At 41.2% G+C, this 21,371-nt stretch overlaps 1 protein-coding gene across 2 annotated transcripts in view; it reads right to left on the reverse strand.

Annotated features, from left to right (window-relative positions):
- myo1ea (myosin IEa) overlaps window positions 1-21,371 on the reverse strand; it is a 48,028-nt gene that overhangs the window by 25,456 nt on the left and 1,201 nt on the right. For both annotated transcript variants that reach the window (XM_052063764.1, XM_052063763.1), the window contains exons 2-4: window positions 6,572-6,715; window positions 4,213-4,302; window positions 2,710-2,804 (exon numbers count right to left, since the gene is read on the reverse strand). In XM_052063764.1, the coding sequence (XP_051919724.1) occupies window positions 2,710-2,804; window positions 4,213-4,302; window positions 6,572-6,715 (329 nt within the window). The remainder of the gene's footprint in view (window positions 1-2,709; window positions 2,805-4,212; window positions 4,303-6,571; window positions 6,716-21,371) is intronic.

Raw genomic sequence — 21,371 nt, forward strand, 5'->3', positions numbered from 1 at the left:
TTTACAGTTGCAAAATTTCAAAACAGTAATTTAACAGGATACGTACGCCACAAATACGGAGTTGCTATTTAGTATTTGGTTTTCAAATATTGGATTTTGTCATTAAATCTCAAGAAATTATAGTGCATACAGTGGCAGGCTGTGCATTTCGGACTTGTGCCATCAGTGGTGACTTGGCAAAACAGAAGTTGAAATCTGAAACTAAAATAGTGGCAGCCAAAAGAATGGCTTTGAAAAACGTTTGTTCTCTCAAATTGTACTGTATCCATCAACTAAATAAATAATATTGGTGACAGTCTAGTGCGTGTAAATCCCGTTGGCACACACTTGCCTTCATCTCTATTCCCACACCCTACACTCTACTTTCCCTTCTTGACTTTTGGGTCATACTTATTTGGACGCATGTGGTTTGGCAGTGGAGGGCTGCGGAGTCTTGTTTTTATTTTATTTTTTTTCTCCAGCGCCTTAAAGTAGAGTCATCTTGCTAAATGCTGTGTGAGAAACAGCTGCAGCCTGTTAGCGGCGGCCAGAGGAAGTCATGGGAGCCACTCGTCTATTAACCCTCCCCCACAGTCCAGCACCTCCTCAGTTCTGTTGGGGCCTCCTCACTGTACACTGGAAATACTTACAATACTGCACGCGAGCATACGTTTTTCAGAGTCCCTCTTCAAACGTGTTTTCTATTTTGGGCACATCAGTATAAAGCTGTGGGGAGCGTCAATGATGTCTGTAGGGATTTATCAACTCCAGTTAAGCATCAGCGCTCCTTAATCAAGGATGACTTTAGCAGTTTGGTTAGTAAAGTAAATCTGTGCAATGTATTTGATAAAAATGATGTGATGGAACAGTCAGTAATGTGAGATTTAGATAAAAACACATAAGTAGGTGAGTCAGGTAAAAGTAAATTCGAAAAATAAAACACATGTGAGGGGCTCCACATATTTGTGGTTCAACATTTGGGAATTCACATATTGACAACTTTTTGGGGAACCTTTCCTCCGTTATTTGCTGAAAGCGCAGTTGGTGTTTTTGTGCTCAGGCAAGAGCAAAAAAAAAAAAAAAAGATTGCTTTTCCACCATCTTGGTGCCAAAGAACCAAATAGAGAGGAGTTGTAGTGTTACGATTAGACAAAAAGTATTAAATTGCTGCCAACTCGTGGTTTCCCAGTACCAAGGAACAACATTGAAGCAAGTTGGGTCGGTTCAATTAGACAAAAGTAGTGATTTGCCATCAATGTGGGGCACCTCGGTGCCGAGGCTCAATGTTGGAAGTGAGTTGAGGAGCTTTAATAAGATAAAAGTAGTGCTCCGCCCTAATATTGTGGCATCTTGGTGCCAAGGAACCAGGTGGAACTGAGTTGATGAGCTTCATTTTGACCAAACTGGTGCTTTGTACCTACTTTGTGGTATGTATAGGCTGTTACAGCCCTTTTATGGAGGGGGCATCAATTACTCACCTAACAATAAAACATTGGAATTTGTACATGGACCTAATGCTGCATATCGACTTATGGCTCAAAGTGTTCAAACTTTAAATGGCGGTGGTTACTGCGATACACAGTGTTGTGAAATGAAAAGCAGAGCACTTCTGGAAATGAGCTTGTGGTTAGTTCAATAAAAAATAAAAACAATCCTGCTTCTGCTGGAGAGTCCATAAATGAGCTGCTGTTCACGTGCCATCAAAATATCAAATCACAACTTCTTACATGACAACGCGTACTAATCACAAATGCTGGGAGATGCCAATGTCACAGTATAAATACTGACTTCAAGTGCAGTAACCAAGTATTTGTACTTCTTCACTCCCGAGTCACTGCCACTGCTTATATTGTTCATTGTCCAAGTAAATGGTGAAAATTGGAAACACATGCCAATGCTGACCACACTGCCTGGCCAGCAGTTGGCAGAAGCCGATGTTTGCCTCATCATAACACCATTTCCATTCTTTTGTTTGCTGATTTAGACCATCGCATAATCCAACTCTGTGCCTTTATGTGGGGGGGAAACTGAACTAGCAAGTGCTCGCTGAGCAAACAACAGGCTTAAAGTGCTGAAGCAGGATTTATTCATCATGAGGTAAGCACTATGACTATAGCAACCGTGGAGCTCAGGTGACTGCACCATGGGATAAAAGGTCCCATCATGACACATCAGTCCTTTCAGCACAACCAGGAAGTTGAGGAAAAAGCATTACAGTAGCACACCTCTTGACATCACATCATGTTGATTGTACTTGTATAGCTCCGACTCATATCAGAAGTTATCTCATGGCACTTCACAATTCAAGAAAAAATACATTCCAGATCCCGAGCGACCATCTGTCTCAGACGGGTTTCGATGCAGAGTAAAGAGTAGAGGGACAAAGAGTAAATAAAGAGAGAAAACGGGAAAGACCAGGGGAGGGATGGGCGAACAATAGGCACAACAACTAATTTTAATGGTCCGGCCCACTTGACATCTACTGAGGCCGTATGTGGCCCACAATGTGGAATGAGTTTGACACCCCTGATGTAGCTCTTAGTTGCAAAAAGATTGGTGGTCCCAAGCTTAACGGGTTACGGTACTCAGTAACTGTAATAATAAAAATAATAATCCTCAACTATCATGAGTAACTCGTTATATAACTTTTTGCTGGCTAAATGTAATGTATTACTGTAACATGCGCCCCAACACTGCTTGCCATGATGCAGTTTTATTTTATTTTTTTACCTAATGATGACACACTGATTTTCTCGGTCGATCATCATATTTCTGTACATGTTGTCCGCCAGAGCGTAGATGTGAGGAGGGTTCTCATACTGGGCCTGATGGGAGAGAAACATATCACAAGGACAGGATATTAGAAAAGATTTGTTCAAGCATTGTGTTGGCTATAAATTTCCCAAAATGTCCATGTATCAAGTGCAAAAGATAATTCAAAACACACCAGTGAACCGCATTGTTGTTTCCGCCTTTTTTTTCTTGAATCCCACACAGAGTGAATATAAAAAGTCTACACATCCGTGTTCAAATGGAAGGTTTTTGTGGCGGGGGAAAAAATAAAATGAGCAAGATAAATAAAATCCATCATTAATGTGTGCCGTACATGTTCAACTTTATTGGATTATAAAAGTAATAATAGGAATAAAACCTTTTCGAGTGAGGAAATACAAATAAACCACTGAAAATGCGGTTGCATAAACCGGGGTGTTTCATGAACAGTAGTCCAGGGTCACCATGTGAGAGTGTCGGGCCGTCCAATGATGCTGGTAAAAATTGCATGAATAAATGTAATAAAATCAACATGTTCTTGGTTTTTTTTAAATAGGTAATATTCAATATGTGAGGTTTTCAATCATCATAATCTTTTTATCGCAATGTAATTTTTTTTGCATCAGATTAAATTCGTCCATACCGTCTTGAATAAGTTATACAGCCCAGAAAATGTCAAACGTTTAACATTCAGTTAAATATTATGTGACAATAAAACTCAAAAACATGTAAAAAATAAAATACACAGAAGCAATATTTACTGAAAGGCTTACATAAAATGCAGGATAGAGGCTAATTATGTAATAAAACATAATCATTGAAACTTGGCATATTTTAAATGCACAGGGCACAGGGCCAGTAGCGGTTCTACCAGGGGCCACAACAACGGCTGAAATATTCCTTTCTTGTAGGGTTAGAACACGACAACATCAATGCTAGCCCATAGTCCTCCTTTGTTAGCATTAAACATAACATACTTATCTAAAGCTAAATCATGTGATTGATTTAAATATTAAACCTGTCAGGGATTTCAATGATAGTGGATGATCAAGATTTTCCAACTTCCTAAAAGTTTGTACTAGCACTAAATAGTACAGATAAAGACCAAATGCTTTGCTCTCCACACGTTTATTTGACTAGACATATACTATAATGTATTATGCATTTTTAAAGGCAGCCAGTACATTTATCTGCACGGTATTGAATATTTGTTCAGAGTGTCTGGGGCTGGTGTGCAGCTGGCCGAACACACAGTTCTATGACGGCGCTGCCAAGCTTTCCCAGCGATCATGTCCAGTTCCTGACAGGCAACATCTGCACCCGCCAGCTGGAACATTCACCTTAAATCCAACCCAGTTCTTTTCAGCACCTTTGTGCTGCAGACAGTCTCATCTTCGAAGCTGTGTGTGCTGCAGCGACACAGCCTGCGTGGATACTTTCAGGTTCAATTGAGCGACTCACCGCGCCTTGATAGATCTCCACTTCTTTTTCTCCGAAGTAAGGCATCTGTTTGAAGGGGTTGATGGAGATTAGCACAGGACCAATGTATGTCTGACAGGAGCATTGGTTGTTAAAGATCACAAAGAGACTAGTTGGTTTTTTTGGGCTGTCCTGCAGAAGACTAAAGGTATTTTTAAAACAAATAAATAGAATAATTAAACAAATACACTTTAAATAATTCAAAATATTTGTTACATATGTATTTATGATTTTAACCCCCCAAAAAATCAAGACAAAGAGTGTGATGTCTGGCATTTCTCAACTTTTGTACAGATTTAAAAAAAAATTACACAAAACTTTTACAATAACAATAATTTTACATAAAATTTAATGTATCACTAGCCATTATACATTTTAAAAAACTATTAACTTTTAATTTTTTTATAGAATTTTTACTCTCGCAAAAAAGAATGACTGATTCTTAACATTTATACTTTTAACCATTTGACGTGGGGCATGTTTAATTTTATTCTTACAAGATGCGGTGGGCCGATAAAATACATGTAGTGGGGCTGCATATGATCCCATCAGCCAGACTTTGGACACCACGGAACTTTAAATTTGGTTATAGTTTGCCATTCCACTTGCTCATGTACTAGACTGTTGAATGGTCTGATAGCTAAAGAAAAATATTACCTGATCAGATTTTTATAGAAAGTCCTTGGTTTTGAGCAAATGTTGAGAATGGGCTGGGCATTCAACACCGTTGTGAGGTTTTACACCCTGAAGCCAAAGCGCTGTCGATGACAGATAAAGCCGCTATTGTGGGTGGCCTACAGAGAAAGAACTGCAGTGCTGCCTGCAAGGAGGCCACACAGTTGCTGCTGTTTGCTGACCAACAGCTAAATCCTGACTAAGAGTTGTCAGGTCTAAAGCTGCCAGCATTTTGCAAAGTTCACAACCCCTAGACACTGCCATAAAAGTGCTTCTTGGAGAACTGTTTTTCAAAGGGATTCGTCATTCCTCATTCATGAGTAGTTCATTCAGTAAATTGTGCGTGTACTTGGGATTAGATAAAAAAAATCCTCATCGGTGTGCAATGTGCGTTGCTTTCAAGAGTTTAAATCAAAACCAGAACTGCTCACAAAGCCGAATACAGTATGTCTGCAAAAACATGAGTTACGTTTTAAATGAACTTCAGTGTAAAAAGTAACAGGCTGCGCGACAATGACTCGAAGTCAGTCATATCTGGGAGAAAAAACAAAAACAAAAAAGGGGTGGGGGGCACCATATGTAAAGGGGTCTTCCTTAGGCCATCACTTTTTATAAGTACGAATGGAAATTGGTTTTACAGTCAATGTTTGCAAATTTGCGGTATGACATTTACAAATTCGCCTATTTGCGCTTTTCTTGTTTTGTTTTTTCTCGCTATCCGCCTTTAGGCTACTTGTTGTTTTTGTGCTCAGTGGGCTGAAACGGGGCTAGACAGATTCATGACGGGACTACAGCTCCACTGTAACACCGTGCATGCGGTATACAAATGATTCAGTGAACATTCAAAGTTTTCCAAGGACATTTACGTCATTGAACCCGCTATTTGTAATTTGCGAACGATCTTGGCGTGGACGTGTGAAAGGCTTAGTTTTGCTTTTTTTTCCCCCGCATGTGGCGCAAAATCAACGCAAGCTATTATCATTGTTATTTTACTCTAGATTAGCGCTCAATTTAGCGCCAAACCAAGTGAAAATGGCTTGTAATCATGCTATTCTGAAGCTTCTATCGTGCTTTTTTCATAACCAAAAGATGTTAAAACAGTATTGAATCTAACTGGCTTAGCTGCTGCACATAGTGATTGTATCAGTAACGTAGCATCTTGTTTCTATATTGTACAGTGTTTATCTTTAATCATACAGATAAAAATAATGTCAGGGACATATTAAGTGCATTTTCATTCCTTTCAATAGGAAACATGACCTTGTTTTGTGAGCATTTTGGCTCGCAAACTGAACCGCAGAACAAACCATAAGCAGTACTTGGCTGCCATTTTGTGGCATCTTTCAGCAATTACAAACCAGGAAATCAAAACATACTAAATACATCAAATAATTTGGGCATCCAGGCTGCACAAATGCAGATTGACTGTTTTGTTACAGTTTGCACCCCAGTGAAATATTCAAACTTTGCGCAACTCAAACATCTAGCAGTGGTAGCAAGCTGACCTGTGCCCCTTTAACCGCAGCAGGGGGCGGGGCATTAGCTTCCGACAATAAGGTTACTCACTGCCGCCAATGACTATCAGGATATTCTGGGAAAAGCGGAGGTGAAGGGAAACTCGCAATTCCTCGCCGAGGTGCGAGGCGCCATTGTAAAGTGAGGATACAAAGATGTAGTCATCCATGTAACGCTTCTTCAGGTTGTCCACGATGGCGTCCTCGTTGATCTTGCTGAGCAGGACCATGTCATCCACTCCGCTCAGTTTGATATTGTGGCTCTGCCAGTGGTACCCAAACTGACCCCGGCCCCCCTGAAACAAAAACAAAAAAGTGAGATGAGCCAGCAAAGCCAGCCAGAACGTTTCATTGACTTTTGAGTACAACTGTCATAAAACAAGAGGATTACATGTCAAATAAAACTATTTATTTGTGTACATGTTTGCATGTATAACTAAAGTAATCAAATCAGAATATGAGCAGCAATCCACAAAAATTAATTTCATGTCCCTCAGTATAAAAACTAAATATTACTATCTTTGTAAAGGCAGACTATTTTTTAAATGTGGCTTAAATCACCGATTCTTAAACTGTGCCACGAAAAAACAAACTATTTACGATTGTGCAGGTGCACCAACTGTTATGGCCAGTAAATGTATATTGGTTTGATTTACTTCATATGTTGATGGAAGATTCTACAAAAAAAATAAGAGTAAAAAAATAACAATAGTAGAAATAACAAAAATATACAAAAAAATCTTTTTTTTAAATTTGACATTCAGAACAAAAAATATAGCCTTATAGCCGTCAAAGACATTGTACACCATAGCCAAAGTAAAAGCGCTGCTTGAATATTTTAGTCTGAAAATAAGACTGTTTTCAATTTGTGAATGATATCCTGTTTGTTTGTTTTTTGTTCGCTCTTTGCATAGTGGTTCGCATTTGAGTTGAGAGGAGTTAAAATCCTAAGTAAAATATTTTGACAGATACATGAAGCCTATCAAATATTACATAAATATGTTATTAGTATTCATTCATTCATTCATTCATTCATTCATTCATTCATCTTCCGAGCCGCTTGCTCCTCACTAGGGTCGCGGGGGGTGCTGGAGCCTATCCCAGCTGTCTTCGGGCAGTAGGCTGGGGACACCCTGAATCGGTTGCCAGCCAATCGCAGGGCACACAGAAACGAACAACCATTCGCTCTCACACTCACACCTAGGGACAATTTTAGAGTGTTCAATCAGCCTGCCACGCATGTTTTTGGAATGTGGGAGGAAACCGGAGCACCCGGAGAAAACCCACGCAGGCCCGGGGAGAACATGCAAACTCCACACAGGGAGGCCGGAGCTGGAATCGAACCCGGTACCTCTGCACTGTGAAGCCGACGTGCTAACCACTGGACTACCGGGCCGCCCCTATGTTATTAGTAAATACCTAAAATTTAAATATTATATAACATCACATTTAAAACGTGTGTATTTATATATAGAGCAACTACAATTGGTATAGGCTCGAGCACAGCCTTAACCCTAGTGAGGATAAGATGGAATGGATGAAATAAAAAACAAACAAAAATTGAGTGTGGCGTCCCCACCAATCGCGATCTATGAGGTCATCAGACAAAAAGAAACACTTCTTCGCAATCTGTACATTTTGTGACTGCTTCAGCATGATGAGTGTGTTTCCTTTTGGATTCAAGTTCCATCCACATCCGAATACTCAGCCCACATCTCTTGTTTTTCTTAAGATGACTTGTGAGGTCATCCATCATGCGCTATGAATCAGTGTTGTGTCACTCAGCGTGCGGCTACTGTAGACGTAGGTCACATCGTGCAGCGTGGCCAGCGACGGCGAAGCATCCACTATTCAACCCTTGACTTCCTCCCAAGAGGAAAGTGGGGAAGCCTAGTGAGGGGATTCTAATTCATACTCTCAAAAAAAGAAAAAGAAGAAGAACGATCTACCGCCACGATCTAATCAGATCAAAACTGAAATCTTCCTTTGGAAAAGGTGTAATAAGTCTGTATTAAAATCACATGGAAACTCATTAACTTTGTTATAGAGAGAGGTGTGCTTTTAACATCTTCCAGGGTGAATTTAGACTTTAAAGAGGGGAAAAAAATTAGACCACTTTAAATGCTGTGTGCCGGTGAAAAATGTTCACAGCTTTTGTAGACTTTCCCAGGTACTTTTCCTCTCTAGTAAAAGAGCCAATTAACGCCTAATTAATCCTTCACATCACACCCATTAACATGTTTGACTGCTTTGTTTCTTGGTGGGGCAAAAGGAAAAGCACATATTTTCCTTTTCACAATAACATGAGAATGCTGCATTAGGAGGAATGGAAAAATGTATTTATTAGCTGTTATGGTCAGCATGCATACAAAGAAATCTTGACAATGTTCTTTTAGAGGGTAGCATTGAATGTTTGGTTAGTCATGGGAGGGAACTGTGCTACAATTGGTGTTTAGTTACAGACTCAAAGGAGCAAAAGGTGCTATTTGACTGGGGCTTTTGACAAACGCATTTTACGCAATTTATCTATCATGAGGCCGCAGCAGAGGCGGGTAATATCGAGCTCCATTTACAGTGATCCCTCGCTATTTCGCGGTTCGTTTATCGCGGCTTCACTGCATCGAGAAATTTTTCAAACATATTCATTAAAAAAAAATCAAATACATATAGTACAGTACTGTATATGTTGCTCTATGTGACTAGCTGTTGTTTTGCTGACTTTCACAGATTCTTGCGGACCGTTTGCAGACTTTTTGCGGGGTCGCTACTTCGCGGATTTTCGTTTTTCGCGGGTGGTTTTGGTCCCCATTAATCACGATAAACAAGGGATTACTGTATTCCGTTTCGTCGACTCAAGTGACTTGTTGAATAAATTGTACTTTTCAGCATACCGTTAATGCTACATCCTTTTATTTGATGATTTTTGTGAAGAAGGAACACTACTTTTGCATTTAGCTACGTTCCACTGGCGGACAAAAAAAAAGAGAAAAAAAACGGCTTCTGAGTCACACAGTCATGTCATGTAATTTCAACCTACAAGAACTCGACTGGAGAAACACACAAAACGCTGTCGCCGTGTGCATTTGCAAAACAATGCCCTCTGGAATTAAAACCAGTAGGTCAGCCACAGCACATAAATGCAAATCGCAGTTCAGTCAACCAAATCAGAGTTCCTCACTGTACAAAGGGTTGGGCACATTCAAATGAAACGGGTAAAAAAGTAAACCCACATTGTATGCAAATCATTAAAGATGAAGCAACTTATAGTTGGCAGAACTCACATTGTGCTGTATGTTACACATACACCACATTTGACAATAAAGTTGTATCAAATCCAACTGTTTTTTGAATTAATGAAACAAGGTGTCAGTTGCTGAGAAATGTGGGTGCTCTCCGCCCGGTGAGCAGATTGTGCTGGTTTAACTGCATGTGTAATTAAGAGTTCATTTATGAGCAGTAATTGTGGGTTAATTTGCTCTAGTTGGGTATTTGACAGGTGATATTTTTGGGCAATATGATATTTTGTTTAGACAAACGTAGATCTTTGTGCCCATGTCGCGGCATCTATTTTTTGTTGTGGAGGTTGTGGGCCTTCAATTGATGCGGGTATTTTCACTTGAAGCAACGGGGCTCAGTTTCTTTCCCCCGTGAATAGCGGTGCTTGACTGTATCTGGACTTCTCCCCTCTCTTTTTTTAAACATCCAATCAATTTTTTTCTAAAGATAGATAGCTGTGACAGTCACCCGTGCACTTTCAGACCAATCATTGAATGATTCAGTCAAACACAATGAAAACAATAGCAATAAACTACAGTTAGCCAAAACTTTCATTCTGACAAGCACACGCAGACAAACCGGCCAAATTCTTGACATCACCCACTAGGCCACACCCCTTAAACGTATGGTATCTGTAAAAGTATCGCACAATCCCTCCAATGATATAAATCATGCGGTAACACATGCTAAGCATTTTACATAAACATGTTTTGGCACCACGGACAAAACCAAGACCCATAAATGCTTCAGGTCAATAATTGTCAACATAGTGTGTGAGGGAAAACCATCTAGTCGAGAGAAAAAAAAGGCAAACCTTCAAGTGCGCTGCAATTAACCTGTCTGAAATGGAAAACGTGCAGATTCATGATGAGGGAACTAATAAGTTGTGCACATAGGAGGTGCATGTCAAACAGGAGAATAGCTTCATATGTTTTGACTCGGGCTGGTTTAATGAGGCAAGACTGAGAAAATAGTCTTGCATCAACAGTCACGGGCAGGGAGGAGCTGACCAGGGAAAAAGGGCGGCACACACAAACACAGACATACATACACACGAAGATGCCTGGGAGGTGCCTTGAATTGTCCGCACACAGGTCTCTGGAGGGTTAAAGTTCATAGCGCTCAAACTGTGATAGTGTTTGAGGAGGACGCCACTTTCCAACCAACTTGTCAGAAGTCGTTTTATGTTCAATTTGCTTCTTCACCTTGGAATTTAAACTTCTGAATCTATCGTAGCTTATATTTGTTGACTGAGAGCTTGTTTACAGCAGGCGTGTGTGATGTCATGCAGGCTGTGATCATGACGTCTCTAAACCACTGGTGAAAGGAGACTTTAGATTCTCTCCTCTTTCGTACACAAACGACAAGGCACATGGAATAGTTGTTAATGATTGTATTCTTCTCCATGTTTTATGCTGTATGTTGTATAATTGTTTTATGTTCAATGTGCTGGAAAACGCTTTGTTACGGCTGCAGCTGTTGTGAAAACACTATATAAATGCAAATGTATTGTATAATAAACCTCTAGCAAGACAGGGTTTCGTAAGTCAAACCAAAACTAAAGGTTGGGGAACCCCTCCCCCCCCCCCCCCCCCCACACACACACAAACATAGAAAAGGCCTTTCAGCATCCGTCCCGATGCATAAGTCTAGGCTTTCCCTACCCATGCAAATACCATCGCCATATATGGTGAGCGCTGAGCAGAAGCTGGCTCAGCGAACAGGAAATGGCTGGCTTTGATTCAGTATCATAAGCGGCACTTTTCCCTTCATTTCTCCCTTCTGTGCTTTTCCACCGCAGAAGCTGACACACAGTCCAGCCAGTGTTACCACTATGAGCATGAGTAACACAAGCCCGCCCTCCTAAAATTAGAAACAAGTGAGGTCGCTAATCACTTTGTAGTGGCACACATTGTACTTGAAAACAACAGAATGTATGAACAAGTGATGGACAGATTGTGATTGTGTTGACTACAAAAATGAAAGAAATTGAAACCTTGCCATGTGGCAATGCATTGATGAAATGACCTCTGTCAATGCCACGAAAAGTAGAACACAATAGGTATCAACGGATGGGTAATCATTTCCGTACAATGGATTAGGTACTTAAAGATGCCTTTCTCTTCCTAACATGGGCCCAACCTTATTCATGAGAAGTGTTAGTGTTTGATAATTCCAAATATGTTGTGATTAGTGGCGCCACCGTGGTCCACTTTGACCTCTTTTTTTTAGACAAACTTGTTCTGGTACCTGTGCTCAAATCTTAGAATAGAGTGTTTAAATCAACAAAACATCAATTGTATTTCATTACAAGCCAAAAAGTAACCATGTAGCATCTGAGGTCAGTGACAAAACTGTTTCTTCGATTCCGGGAACAATCTGGTACAGTTTAAGCAGAAGAGAATAAAATATTTGGACAAGAGTACTGCAAATCCGTTCTCTGAACTCTATCCACCCAATTAGGCTAATCAGAGTCAAGATAAACCAACTGCATGTGCCTCTGTTGAACATTCATAGCAACCAATTAAACGCTAAATGAAAAAAATGAACATGAAATTTACTGTCAAACTAAACACGGAACAAAGAGAATTACACTTTGTGTATTTAAAATAGCCACATACCTTAGCCTTTCAGTCGCTAAGCAGCATCTACAGTATATTGTGGTGCTGTGACCCATTCAACAACGGATTGAACACATATGGAACACAAGCAGACAAAGTAACAGTGCGCGGTCATATTTCTTATCCTCGGTGAAGAGTGGCTAATGAGTGCCGTAATGATGAGCTGAGACGAGCTGAGATGTCACAGTGATCAGTATATCTGTCTGCGTTATACTGCCCCCAAATGCCCAAAAATGTAACACCAGAAATAGCAGCAACCTGGCCATTCAATTGATACAGTGTGACAAGACCGTCTTAATTCCTTTTATTTCTCTTTAATTGTGTAATTTCCGTTTGTTTTTTGTCATGTACAGTAATATGGATACATCCATTATCTGTGCCATGCAGGTATGGGGAGAACATGAAAACTCCACAGAGGGCAGCCGGGGCGTTGAGTCGTACCCGGACCTCTGCACTGTAGATAAAATTAAAATACAAAAGACGTTTTTGTTTGTTCATTTCTTTTTCGTGGAGGAAGGTCAGAATAGATTCATGGCATTTCTATTCATTGTTCTAAATGTATCAAAATATCTTAGATTAAACAAGTAATATGGTGTTTTGATTGACGTCAAGTTTCCTGTTCTACTCCGCTCCAAACAGCCCTCATGACACAGAAATATTGTTATACTGTAACAAAATTTAAAAACTGAGAATTACTAGCTTGTAGGGCAGAATTTTTGCCACAACTGCCATTAAACTGTGTAAGTGCACCTCAACTTGTGACCAGTGAGGCCATGTACTTCTTTTCCATGTGTATTTTGTCATTGTGCCAAATACCTCAATTTCTCATGAGATCTAAATGTCACACAATATAAGAGCAGTCGCTGGCAATCTGTTATTGATGCCGGATCGTGGTAACATGAGCGCAAACTAATTGTCAAGTCATACAATGCTCTGCCTAGAGGGAAGAGCGTGTGAATGTAATGCACTGCCCCGCCCCCAAAAAAAGAAGCCAAACACATCATGAAGTAAAATTAGAACACCGTTTCAAATTTTGTTCCGACTGTGTTAATCCTCAGGATTATTTGAAACATCTCTGTCAGGATCTGTCTAAAAAGAAACAAAAACCCAAAATGATTCACAAAATATTTGTCTCTGTGATGATTGTGGTCCAGGGTGGAACTCTTATGGATATCAAAGACAGGAGTCACAGCGATTTCTTTATAGAGCAAACTCGGCAATGGCTGAATATGAATAATGCATCATGGCCAATCTCTGCGTGCAACAAAAACTTGTCACTTGGGTTTCAATCAATGATCCTTAGGTGCTTTGTATTGAACACATGCAAAGAAATAATTGTTCAGTCACTTTTAAAACCTGAGAGCCTCGATGCTCCCCCCCCCCCCCCCAAATCATTCAGACCTCCACCAATGCGGAACAATCCTGAATATGTTCATAGACCCCTTCAGATTGATATATTATTCACAGATTTTTATTTTTTAATATTAAAAAAATAATTGGGGCTGTTAAGGATCAGATTCAGCCATCGACATATCCAACTTTCCCGTGGGAAGGGAATCAAACAGAGCTGTGCCAATACAGTTAATGCTCTTTGCTCTAAGTCCTAACTAAAAACACACCACTCATTAAAAGGACCTGAACAATGACATTAGTGTCTCCAAACACAGTTCCACTGTGAAATGGTGTGGAACATGCACTGTACAGAATGAATGGCACTGGGCTTTGAACATCTGCTCATTTCAGTCACTGAGAGTAAAGAGCAACACAGTATCTGATGAGCGAGATTGTGCTCAGTACAGCACGACAGTGTGTTTTACAAAATCCCTACTTCAACAACACTAATATTAATCCAGTAACTTTCTTGTTTTAATTTTCAATTTTATTTCGAACACACAGACCATAAAACAAGAACTGGAAAAATATCTAGTATGGAAGTATCCCCAAATGATACAGCAACTGCAAGTCCAAAAAAGGGTTGGAAGATGAGCGTATTTAGACAGGGCCCTACATTTAGCATTTTTCGGTGGAGACTGGTGAGCCATCTTGTCGTGGCCCTACCAAAATTGGCACTGGCCCTATGTATTCATGATGGAACATAAGTTTCAATGGTTATTTAACATTTAGAATCTTTCTACTGTATTATTTAAGCCTTTAAACAAATATTGCTTCTGTGTAATTACATATTCTGCATGGATTTTATTTCAATACCACCCTTATTTATATAGCGCTTTCACAAAGGCTGTGAGTGTGCTTTAATTCTTCATCCTTAAAGTTCCACCGTTTGACAACACAAATGGACAAACAAAAACTCTTCCAGGTTATGTCGATGTAATATGTGTAATATTTAAAAGCTGGTTTGATTCTTTAAATTCACTCTCCTATTCCGAAACAGATTTTGTAAGTCACATTACATCAGGAAGCATCCAGCAGGCCAAGAACTAAAGTAGTGTTGTAGTCATAGCCATACATCTATCCACCTTTTTTCCCTAATTATTGATTAGTTAAAAGGCGCAGTGAGATCCTACTGGACAGTATTCTTCTATACATGGGCATGAAGTGAAGTGGCATCCTAAAGTGAGTGACTAACACATTGCGCAACAGCGTTCCAGACAAACAAAGGACCTGACGACTGGGTTATTGTTCCGAATTACACTGTCTGCATACGAGTTTTTTCCGCATGACCCAGAACTGCATTGGCAAAGCACACGAATATTAGTAGGCACTCATCATGCTCATCTATATCCATCAGTTGAGGTAAATTACATTAGAACTGGGTTAGTGGAAGACAAAACCAAACATACAAAAGCTAAATTAAAATATTTATTGACCTAAACTGCTGCCATAAATAATTCTGAATTAATGACGTGGTTCTCAATCTGGCAGCTCAAACTGGAACTCCGCTCTCCACGTCAGTTTCTGATAAGAACAGCAGTTCATAGATTGAAGATCAATTATCAAGGTGACTTAACAAAACAAAACAAAAAAGTCTCCTTGTGGCAAAATCTGAGTAAAAATGGTTGAAAATGAAAACCTAACGGCAGAAAACCGGAGCACCAGCCTCGACCGTGTTGACAGCTCGCATAGGGAATGAGGGATGGTCACACAAATAAGCAGTGGTGTTCTGCCGAGTGTGCAGAGGCCCTCGGACAGCTTGCTGTAGCTGTTGCGACATGATTAACCGAAATGTTTTGGCTGAGAGGCAACAGCAACATCGGACCTTACGGTGACAGTCAAATAATATTATTGTTGTCTCAGATCACAGCCAAGTAAAAGGGCTTCAAGTTGGAACGCTTGAGCTATTAACAGATGAGCTACTGGGCTTAACGCCTTCATGCGTTTTCAAACATGACGATGTTCAGTAGCACCATTCAGATCCCAAGCATAATTCTCGTCTGCTACCATACAACCTGCATGGGAAAGGACACATATGCATGGAATGTTGACCTGCTTGGTGGAAGGAAAGTATAAATCTAGAAATGACACCAATTGCTCAAAGTTGCCATTTCACTGAGGAATGCCTGTAAAATAAATTATTTGAATCTGGATTTACACGAAATAGTTTAAAAGCCACAACGAATAACACCCCAAAACATTTGTAAGCAAATAATGCGTCAACTAACATGAACTGTGCTCAGATATACAGTAGTTTAAAATAACGACCGCTGATGCTCTTCACATTTTTATTTCACACGAGTAACAATGGACATTCATTTAAAGAGTTCCTGTCGGCAACAAGTCACCCCCTGTCACTCTACACACTGCTTGCCATAAGCCAACATTCTAGCTTCCAAGTCCCTTTGCCCTTTCACCTGAAATGTTCCTTTGCGCTTTCATCTTTCAGAACATCAGAACCACACACAATGGAAATAAAAAGGTTTCGATGGAGTGCTGCAAAGCATGCCGGGAACTGCTTGGCTTCACCATCGCTACAGTGCAGCAGCGTGACAATTGCCGCCTGGCAAATATTTTTTTGGTCCGGTGCAGCCTTAGTAATAGTATTTCATTGGCTTTGTGAGAACGTCTGCTCTGGCAGTTGAGTGTTTTCACCAGCGGTTGCAGTAGCACACCTTCCACTGAGTGCTTTGTCAAGAACAGATCCCGTTTCAAGAAACATACCATCAATAGCATACTGTACATTCCATAGCCCTGTAGGACATGCTGTTGGAGCAATGTGACGCCATAAAGCTTATCAAAATGGGGCTGAACTCAAGTTGAGGACCAAAAAAAAAAGAAAACGTGCATAGAGCTGCTCCAGTGTCAATTGGCAAGCCTTGGGAAAGACAATGATATGCGTTCAGAAATTACAAAGCCTAACCTGTCAAACGCTGATGGCCTCACATTTTTCCGGAACAAAAAAGTATGAAGGGGAAAGTGGCATCTGGGGACACTCTGCATATTAAGGAGGTGCATCACAAAATTTCAGTTACCTGTGATAAGGCAAATAATTAAAGATTTCTGGGGATTTTCGAGTGACTTGTGGCCCCACTTGAGCTCCACATTCAGCACTATTTGTAGTAGCAAACTGCCAATGTCTAAAGCAGTGCTTACTCGTGGATCATTAATGTGGCAAGTTCATAAATTGGACCTTGAAATGGAGCAGAAGGTGGAGCAAACCATTTTTGCTCCTGAAAGTGAAACGGCTTTAGATGCAAGACATTACGAAGAGATATGTTGTTGATATTTCAGTTGATAGTTTCTTTGCAGCTTTTCATTTCCAGTGCTCCGCATAAAATGACATTTTTAGTAGTTGTATTGAAAATTGCAGTAGTGAATGAATACTGAATATCCTGGCCTAGAAGAGTGATGGGAAGAGAGCAATCTGATTGGAACGTCTTTGGAGTTCACAGAAGTAATAGTTCACAATCCTGATCAAACCAAACGACACATCGATTAAAAAATGAACAAATGACACAGTCATTAAACATTGCTGTTGTGTAATAATTGCCCAGCAAGGAGGAAGTCCATTGTGTCAACACTGTGAGGGTATCATGTGCATGATCATTCGGCCATGGAGCAAATTCTCCTCATCGGTCACTGTGAAATACACCAGATGAGATTACAAGTCAAGGATTCAAATTACTTCAAAGTCTGGCTGCCGGTCAGTCGGAAAACAAGGCAGAGGCCTAAATACAGAGTCGTACGACCACAGAGATAGTACACACTGCTTTGGGGACATAGTGAACATTGTGTACGCAACAAGAGGAGAAAAGTGCTGGGTACTTCTCTTCTGACCACTTCTACTGTCGAGAGTTACATCAGAGCCAGAAATACTAAATGCCTGACGTCATCACGAGCATGGTCAGACTTAGCATTAGACAAACACAGCAAATGTCTGGGGCCCTGAGATTTACACTGCACCGAGATGACTCATAAAATATAGATATACTATAAAATATAAAGTCTTTATTACAAAGCAATTCTAGTGCCGAGAACTATATCAAAACAATTGATACATACCAGTTTCAAATGTCCCCTCTTTTCTTATAGGCAATTACTGTATTTGTGATTTAGATTTTGTTTTATCAACAATCTTAAAAACATTATCAAACAAAAACGATTAACGTCCCGAACTGCGGTGTGTGTGTGTAATATGTGCACAAGTTCCTGATGTAAAAGTACCCAGAATGCACCGCGTTGCTTGCACAGCAACCGTGTGACGTAATGTAATTCTGAACTGTTTAATTACACCCCAGTTGGAGTTTACTGTAAACATAATGGCCATTTAAATACAAAACATTAATTTACTGTAGGTGAGATCTGTCCGGAGTTGACATGCCTCTGCAACATCGCGTGGTCAACGGGGAGAGTGCCTCTGGATTGGCAGACCGGGGTGATAGTCCCTCTTTTTAAAAAGGGGGACCGGAGGGTGTGTTCCAACTACAGAGGAATCACACTCCTCAGCCTCCCTGGTAAGGTCTATTCAGGGGTGCTGGAGAGGAGGGTCCGTCAGGAAGTCGAGCCTCAGATTGAGGAGGAGCAGTGTGGTTTTCATCCCAGCCGTGCAACAGTGGACCAGCTCTACACCCTTAGCAGGGTCCTCCAGGGTATGTGGGAATTCACCCAACCAGTCTACATGTGTTTTGTGGACTTGGAAAAGGCGTTTGACCGTGTTCCTCGGGGAGTTCTGTGGGGGGTGCTTCGTGGGTATGGGGTACCGAACCCCCTGATACGGGCTGCTCGGTCACTATACCACCGATATCAGAGTTTGGTTCGCATTGCCGGCAGCAAGTCGGAATCGTTTCCAGTAGGGGTATGACTCCGCCAAGGCTGCCCTTTGTCGCCGGTTTTGTTCATAACTTTTATGGACAGAATTTCTAGGCGCAGCCGAATCGTTGAGGGGGTCCGTTTTAGTGGCCTCAGTATTGCATCTCTGCTTTTTGCAGATGATGTGGTACTGTTGGCTCCTTCAAGCAGGGCTCTCCAACTCTCACTGGAGCGTTTCGCAGCCGAGTGTGAAGCGATTGGGATGAAAATCAGCACCTCCAAATGCACCATGGTCCTCAGTTGGAAAAGGGTGGAGTGCCCCCTCCGGGTCGGGGAGGAGGGGGCAAGGAGATCTTGCCCCAAGTGGAGGAGTTTAAGTATCTTGGGGTCTTGTTCACGAGTGGGGGCAGGAGGGAGCGGGAGATCGACAGGCGGATCGCTGCAGCGTCTGCTGTGATGCGGACGTTGTATCGGTCTGTCGTGGTGAAGAAGGAGCTGAGCCAAAGGGCGAAACTCTCAATTTACCGGTCGATCTACATTCCAACCCTCATCTATGGTCACGAGCTATGGGTCGTGACCGAAAGAACGAGATCCCGGATATAAGCGGCCGAAATGAGTTTTCTCCGCAAGGTGTCCGGGCTCTCCCTTAGAGATAGGGTGAGAAGCTCGGTCATCCGGGAGGGGCTCAGAGTCGAGCCGCTTCTCCTCCACATCGAGAGGAGCCAGATGAGGTGGCTTGGGCATCTGATTCGGATGCTTCCTGAGTGCCTCCCTGGTGAGGTATTCCGGGCATGTCCCACCGGGATGAGACCCCGAGGAAGACCCAGGACACGCTGGAGAGTCACCCAGCTGGCCTGGGAACGCCTCGGGATCCCCCGGGGAGAGCTGGAAGAAGTAGCTAGAGAGAGGAAAGTCTGGGCTTCCCTGCTAAAGCTGTTGCCCCCGCGACCCGGCCCCAGATAAGCGATAGATGATGGATGGATGGATGGATGGATGGTTAAAATGTTATTGTATTTTGGTCATTTGGGGACACCGTGATGGCAACCTCCAGGTCCGTACTGCTAAGCCAATGATCTGACAGTTTAAGTTAGCCTACTACTTCCCACCAAGACTGAATATTAATGTTGATCAGAATTTGAGAACATTCTCCATTTTCCAAAGCTAGATAAAGTCCTTAAAATCCTTCCTGAGGATTATTATCTCAGAGATTAAAAAAAAAACAACAACAACTACAATGAATAAAAATAAATTTCAGCTGCTCTTACAGTGGGTACATTGGCTTTTTAGGGGTGATATGGTCCTAAGCATGTATGGGATGCACACTTACAATGAGATAAGTAGAGTTGCGATTGAGCTCTATTAATAAAACTAGTTTTTCACAGATTTTGAAGACTAAGCGCCTTTATGTGCTCCGACGGTGCACGTAAATATTTACTCTTCAAGTATTCACCGTTTCAGTCCCCATTGAAAAAAAGATGGGGGTCACCAGCACTGGTCCTTGAGGGCCCATATCCTGTATGTTTTAGATGTCTCCGTCCTCCAACACAACTTGATCCAAATGATCTGGGTCATTATCAGAAATCTGCAGAGCTTGCTGATGAACTGATCATTTGCATCGGGTGAGTTGGGGGGAAAACATAAAAAACATGCAGATAAGTGCCCTTGAGGACTCCTGCTTTAAAACAACAGTGGTTCTCAAAGGGGCAAGTTCCCATCATGATAGGGTGTGGATAGCAATTCTGGACACACATGCAAAATGTTCAATATGACAATAAAAATAGAAGTTATATGATCAAAATGACTTACTTTATCCAAAAAAAAACGTATAGACTATAAAACCATGAAAAAAGAAGATATAGTGTAATTTTAACAACTACTTATACACAATTTTATTAGCAGCGTAGTTTGTGGGTCATGCCAAAATCATATACTGTACAGTATGTCTAATGATATGAAAAAGCCCACATTTTAAGAGGGTCATCTTTATACTTCTACACGTACAAATGTTTGGGCACATTTTCCAAGACCTCTTGGTTTCATTATTCTGCTGTATTGTCATGGTAGCTTTATGACTGTGATGAGGACATAAGGGACTGGACAGTGATTTTGAGTTATTTCATCATTGAATATGCAGTCAATTTCAAGTGATTAGACATGATTGTATAGCTCAGATTGCTTTAAACTCTGGACCAACAGGTCAACAACTGTCTTTAGTGATCACAAGCCACAGCAGCGCAGCAAAAAGGAGGACGTGTGGAAGCGCTCAAGAGGAGTGTGCTGAACCACAGCAACAAGCCTAACGAGTTCCCCAGGTGAATGGGTGTCCATCCTGTTTCGAGAGAGACAGAGCTGGAATTCCAGAGCAAATCTCAACAGCAGCGACGGGTCAGCGAACGTAGTGCCAGCTTTGAAACCGACCGAGAGTGAGTGGGGGCTCGGTCTGGGAGAAAGAGAAAATAATGCAAACCATCTGCTGTCATACCGATGTGCTATCCAGCATCTGGCAGAGAGCGAACTACCGACCGAGCGATGCGATTCACTAAGAATGGCAGTGTAAATATTTACTCCCTCTTTTAATCACATGTCATAGTCTCTTGGGCCTCAAGAACACTGAAATATGGACAAAAATAAAAAAGGTTTCCCATTAATTTGATCCTAGGTATCCTGTTTTTAGTCAAATTGCAGTCCAATATACATTGGATGAAGACTGCATCATTTAGTTCACAAATAGATGAATAAAACTTATTTTTTCCATTACAGTTGAAACGGAAAGGCTCTGTGGACTGAATGTGACGCAACCTTTGTCCTTTGGGTTTTACAAGTCGCCCTGGCTCTGGTCTCATTATATGAA

Source organism: Hippocampus zosterae, chromosome 4 (genome assembly GCF_025434085.1).
Source record: "Hippocampus zosterae strain Florida chromosome 4, ASM2543408v3, whole genome shotgun sequence".
NCBI lineage: Eukaryota > Metazoa > Chordata > Actinopteri > Syngnathiformes > Syngnathidae > Hippocampus > Hippocampus zosterae.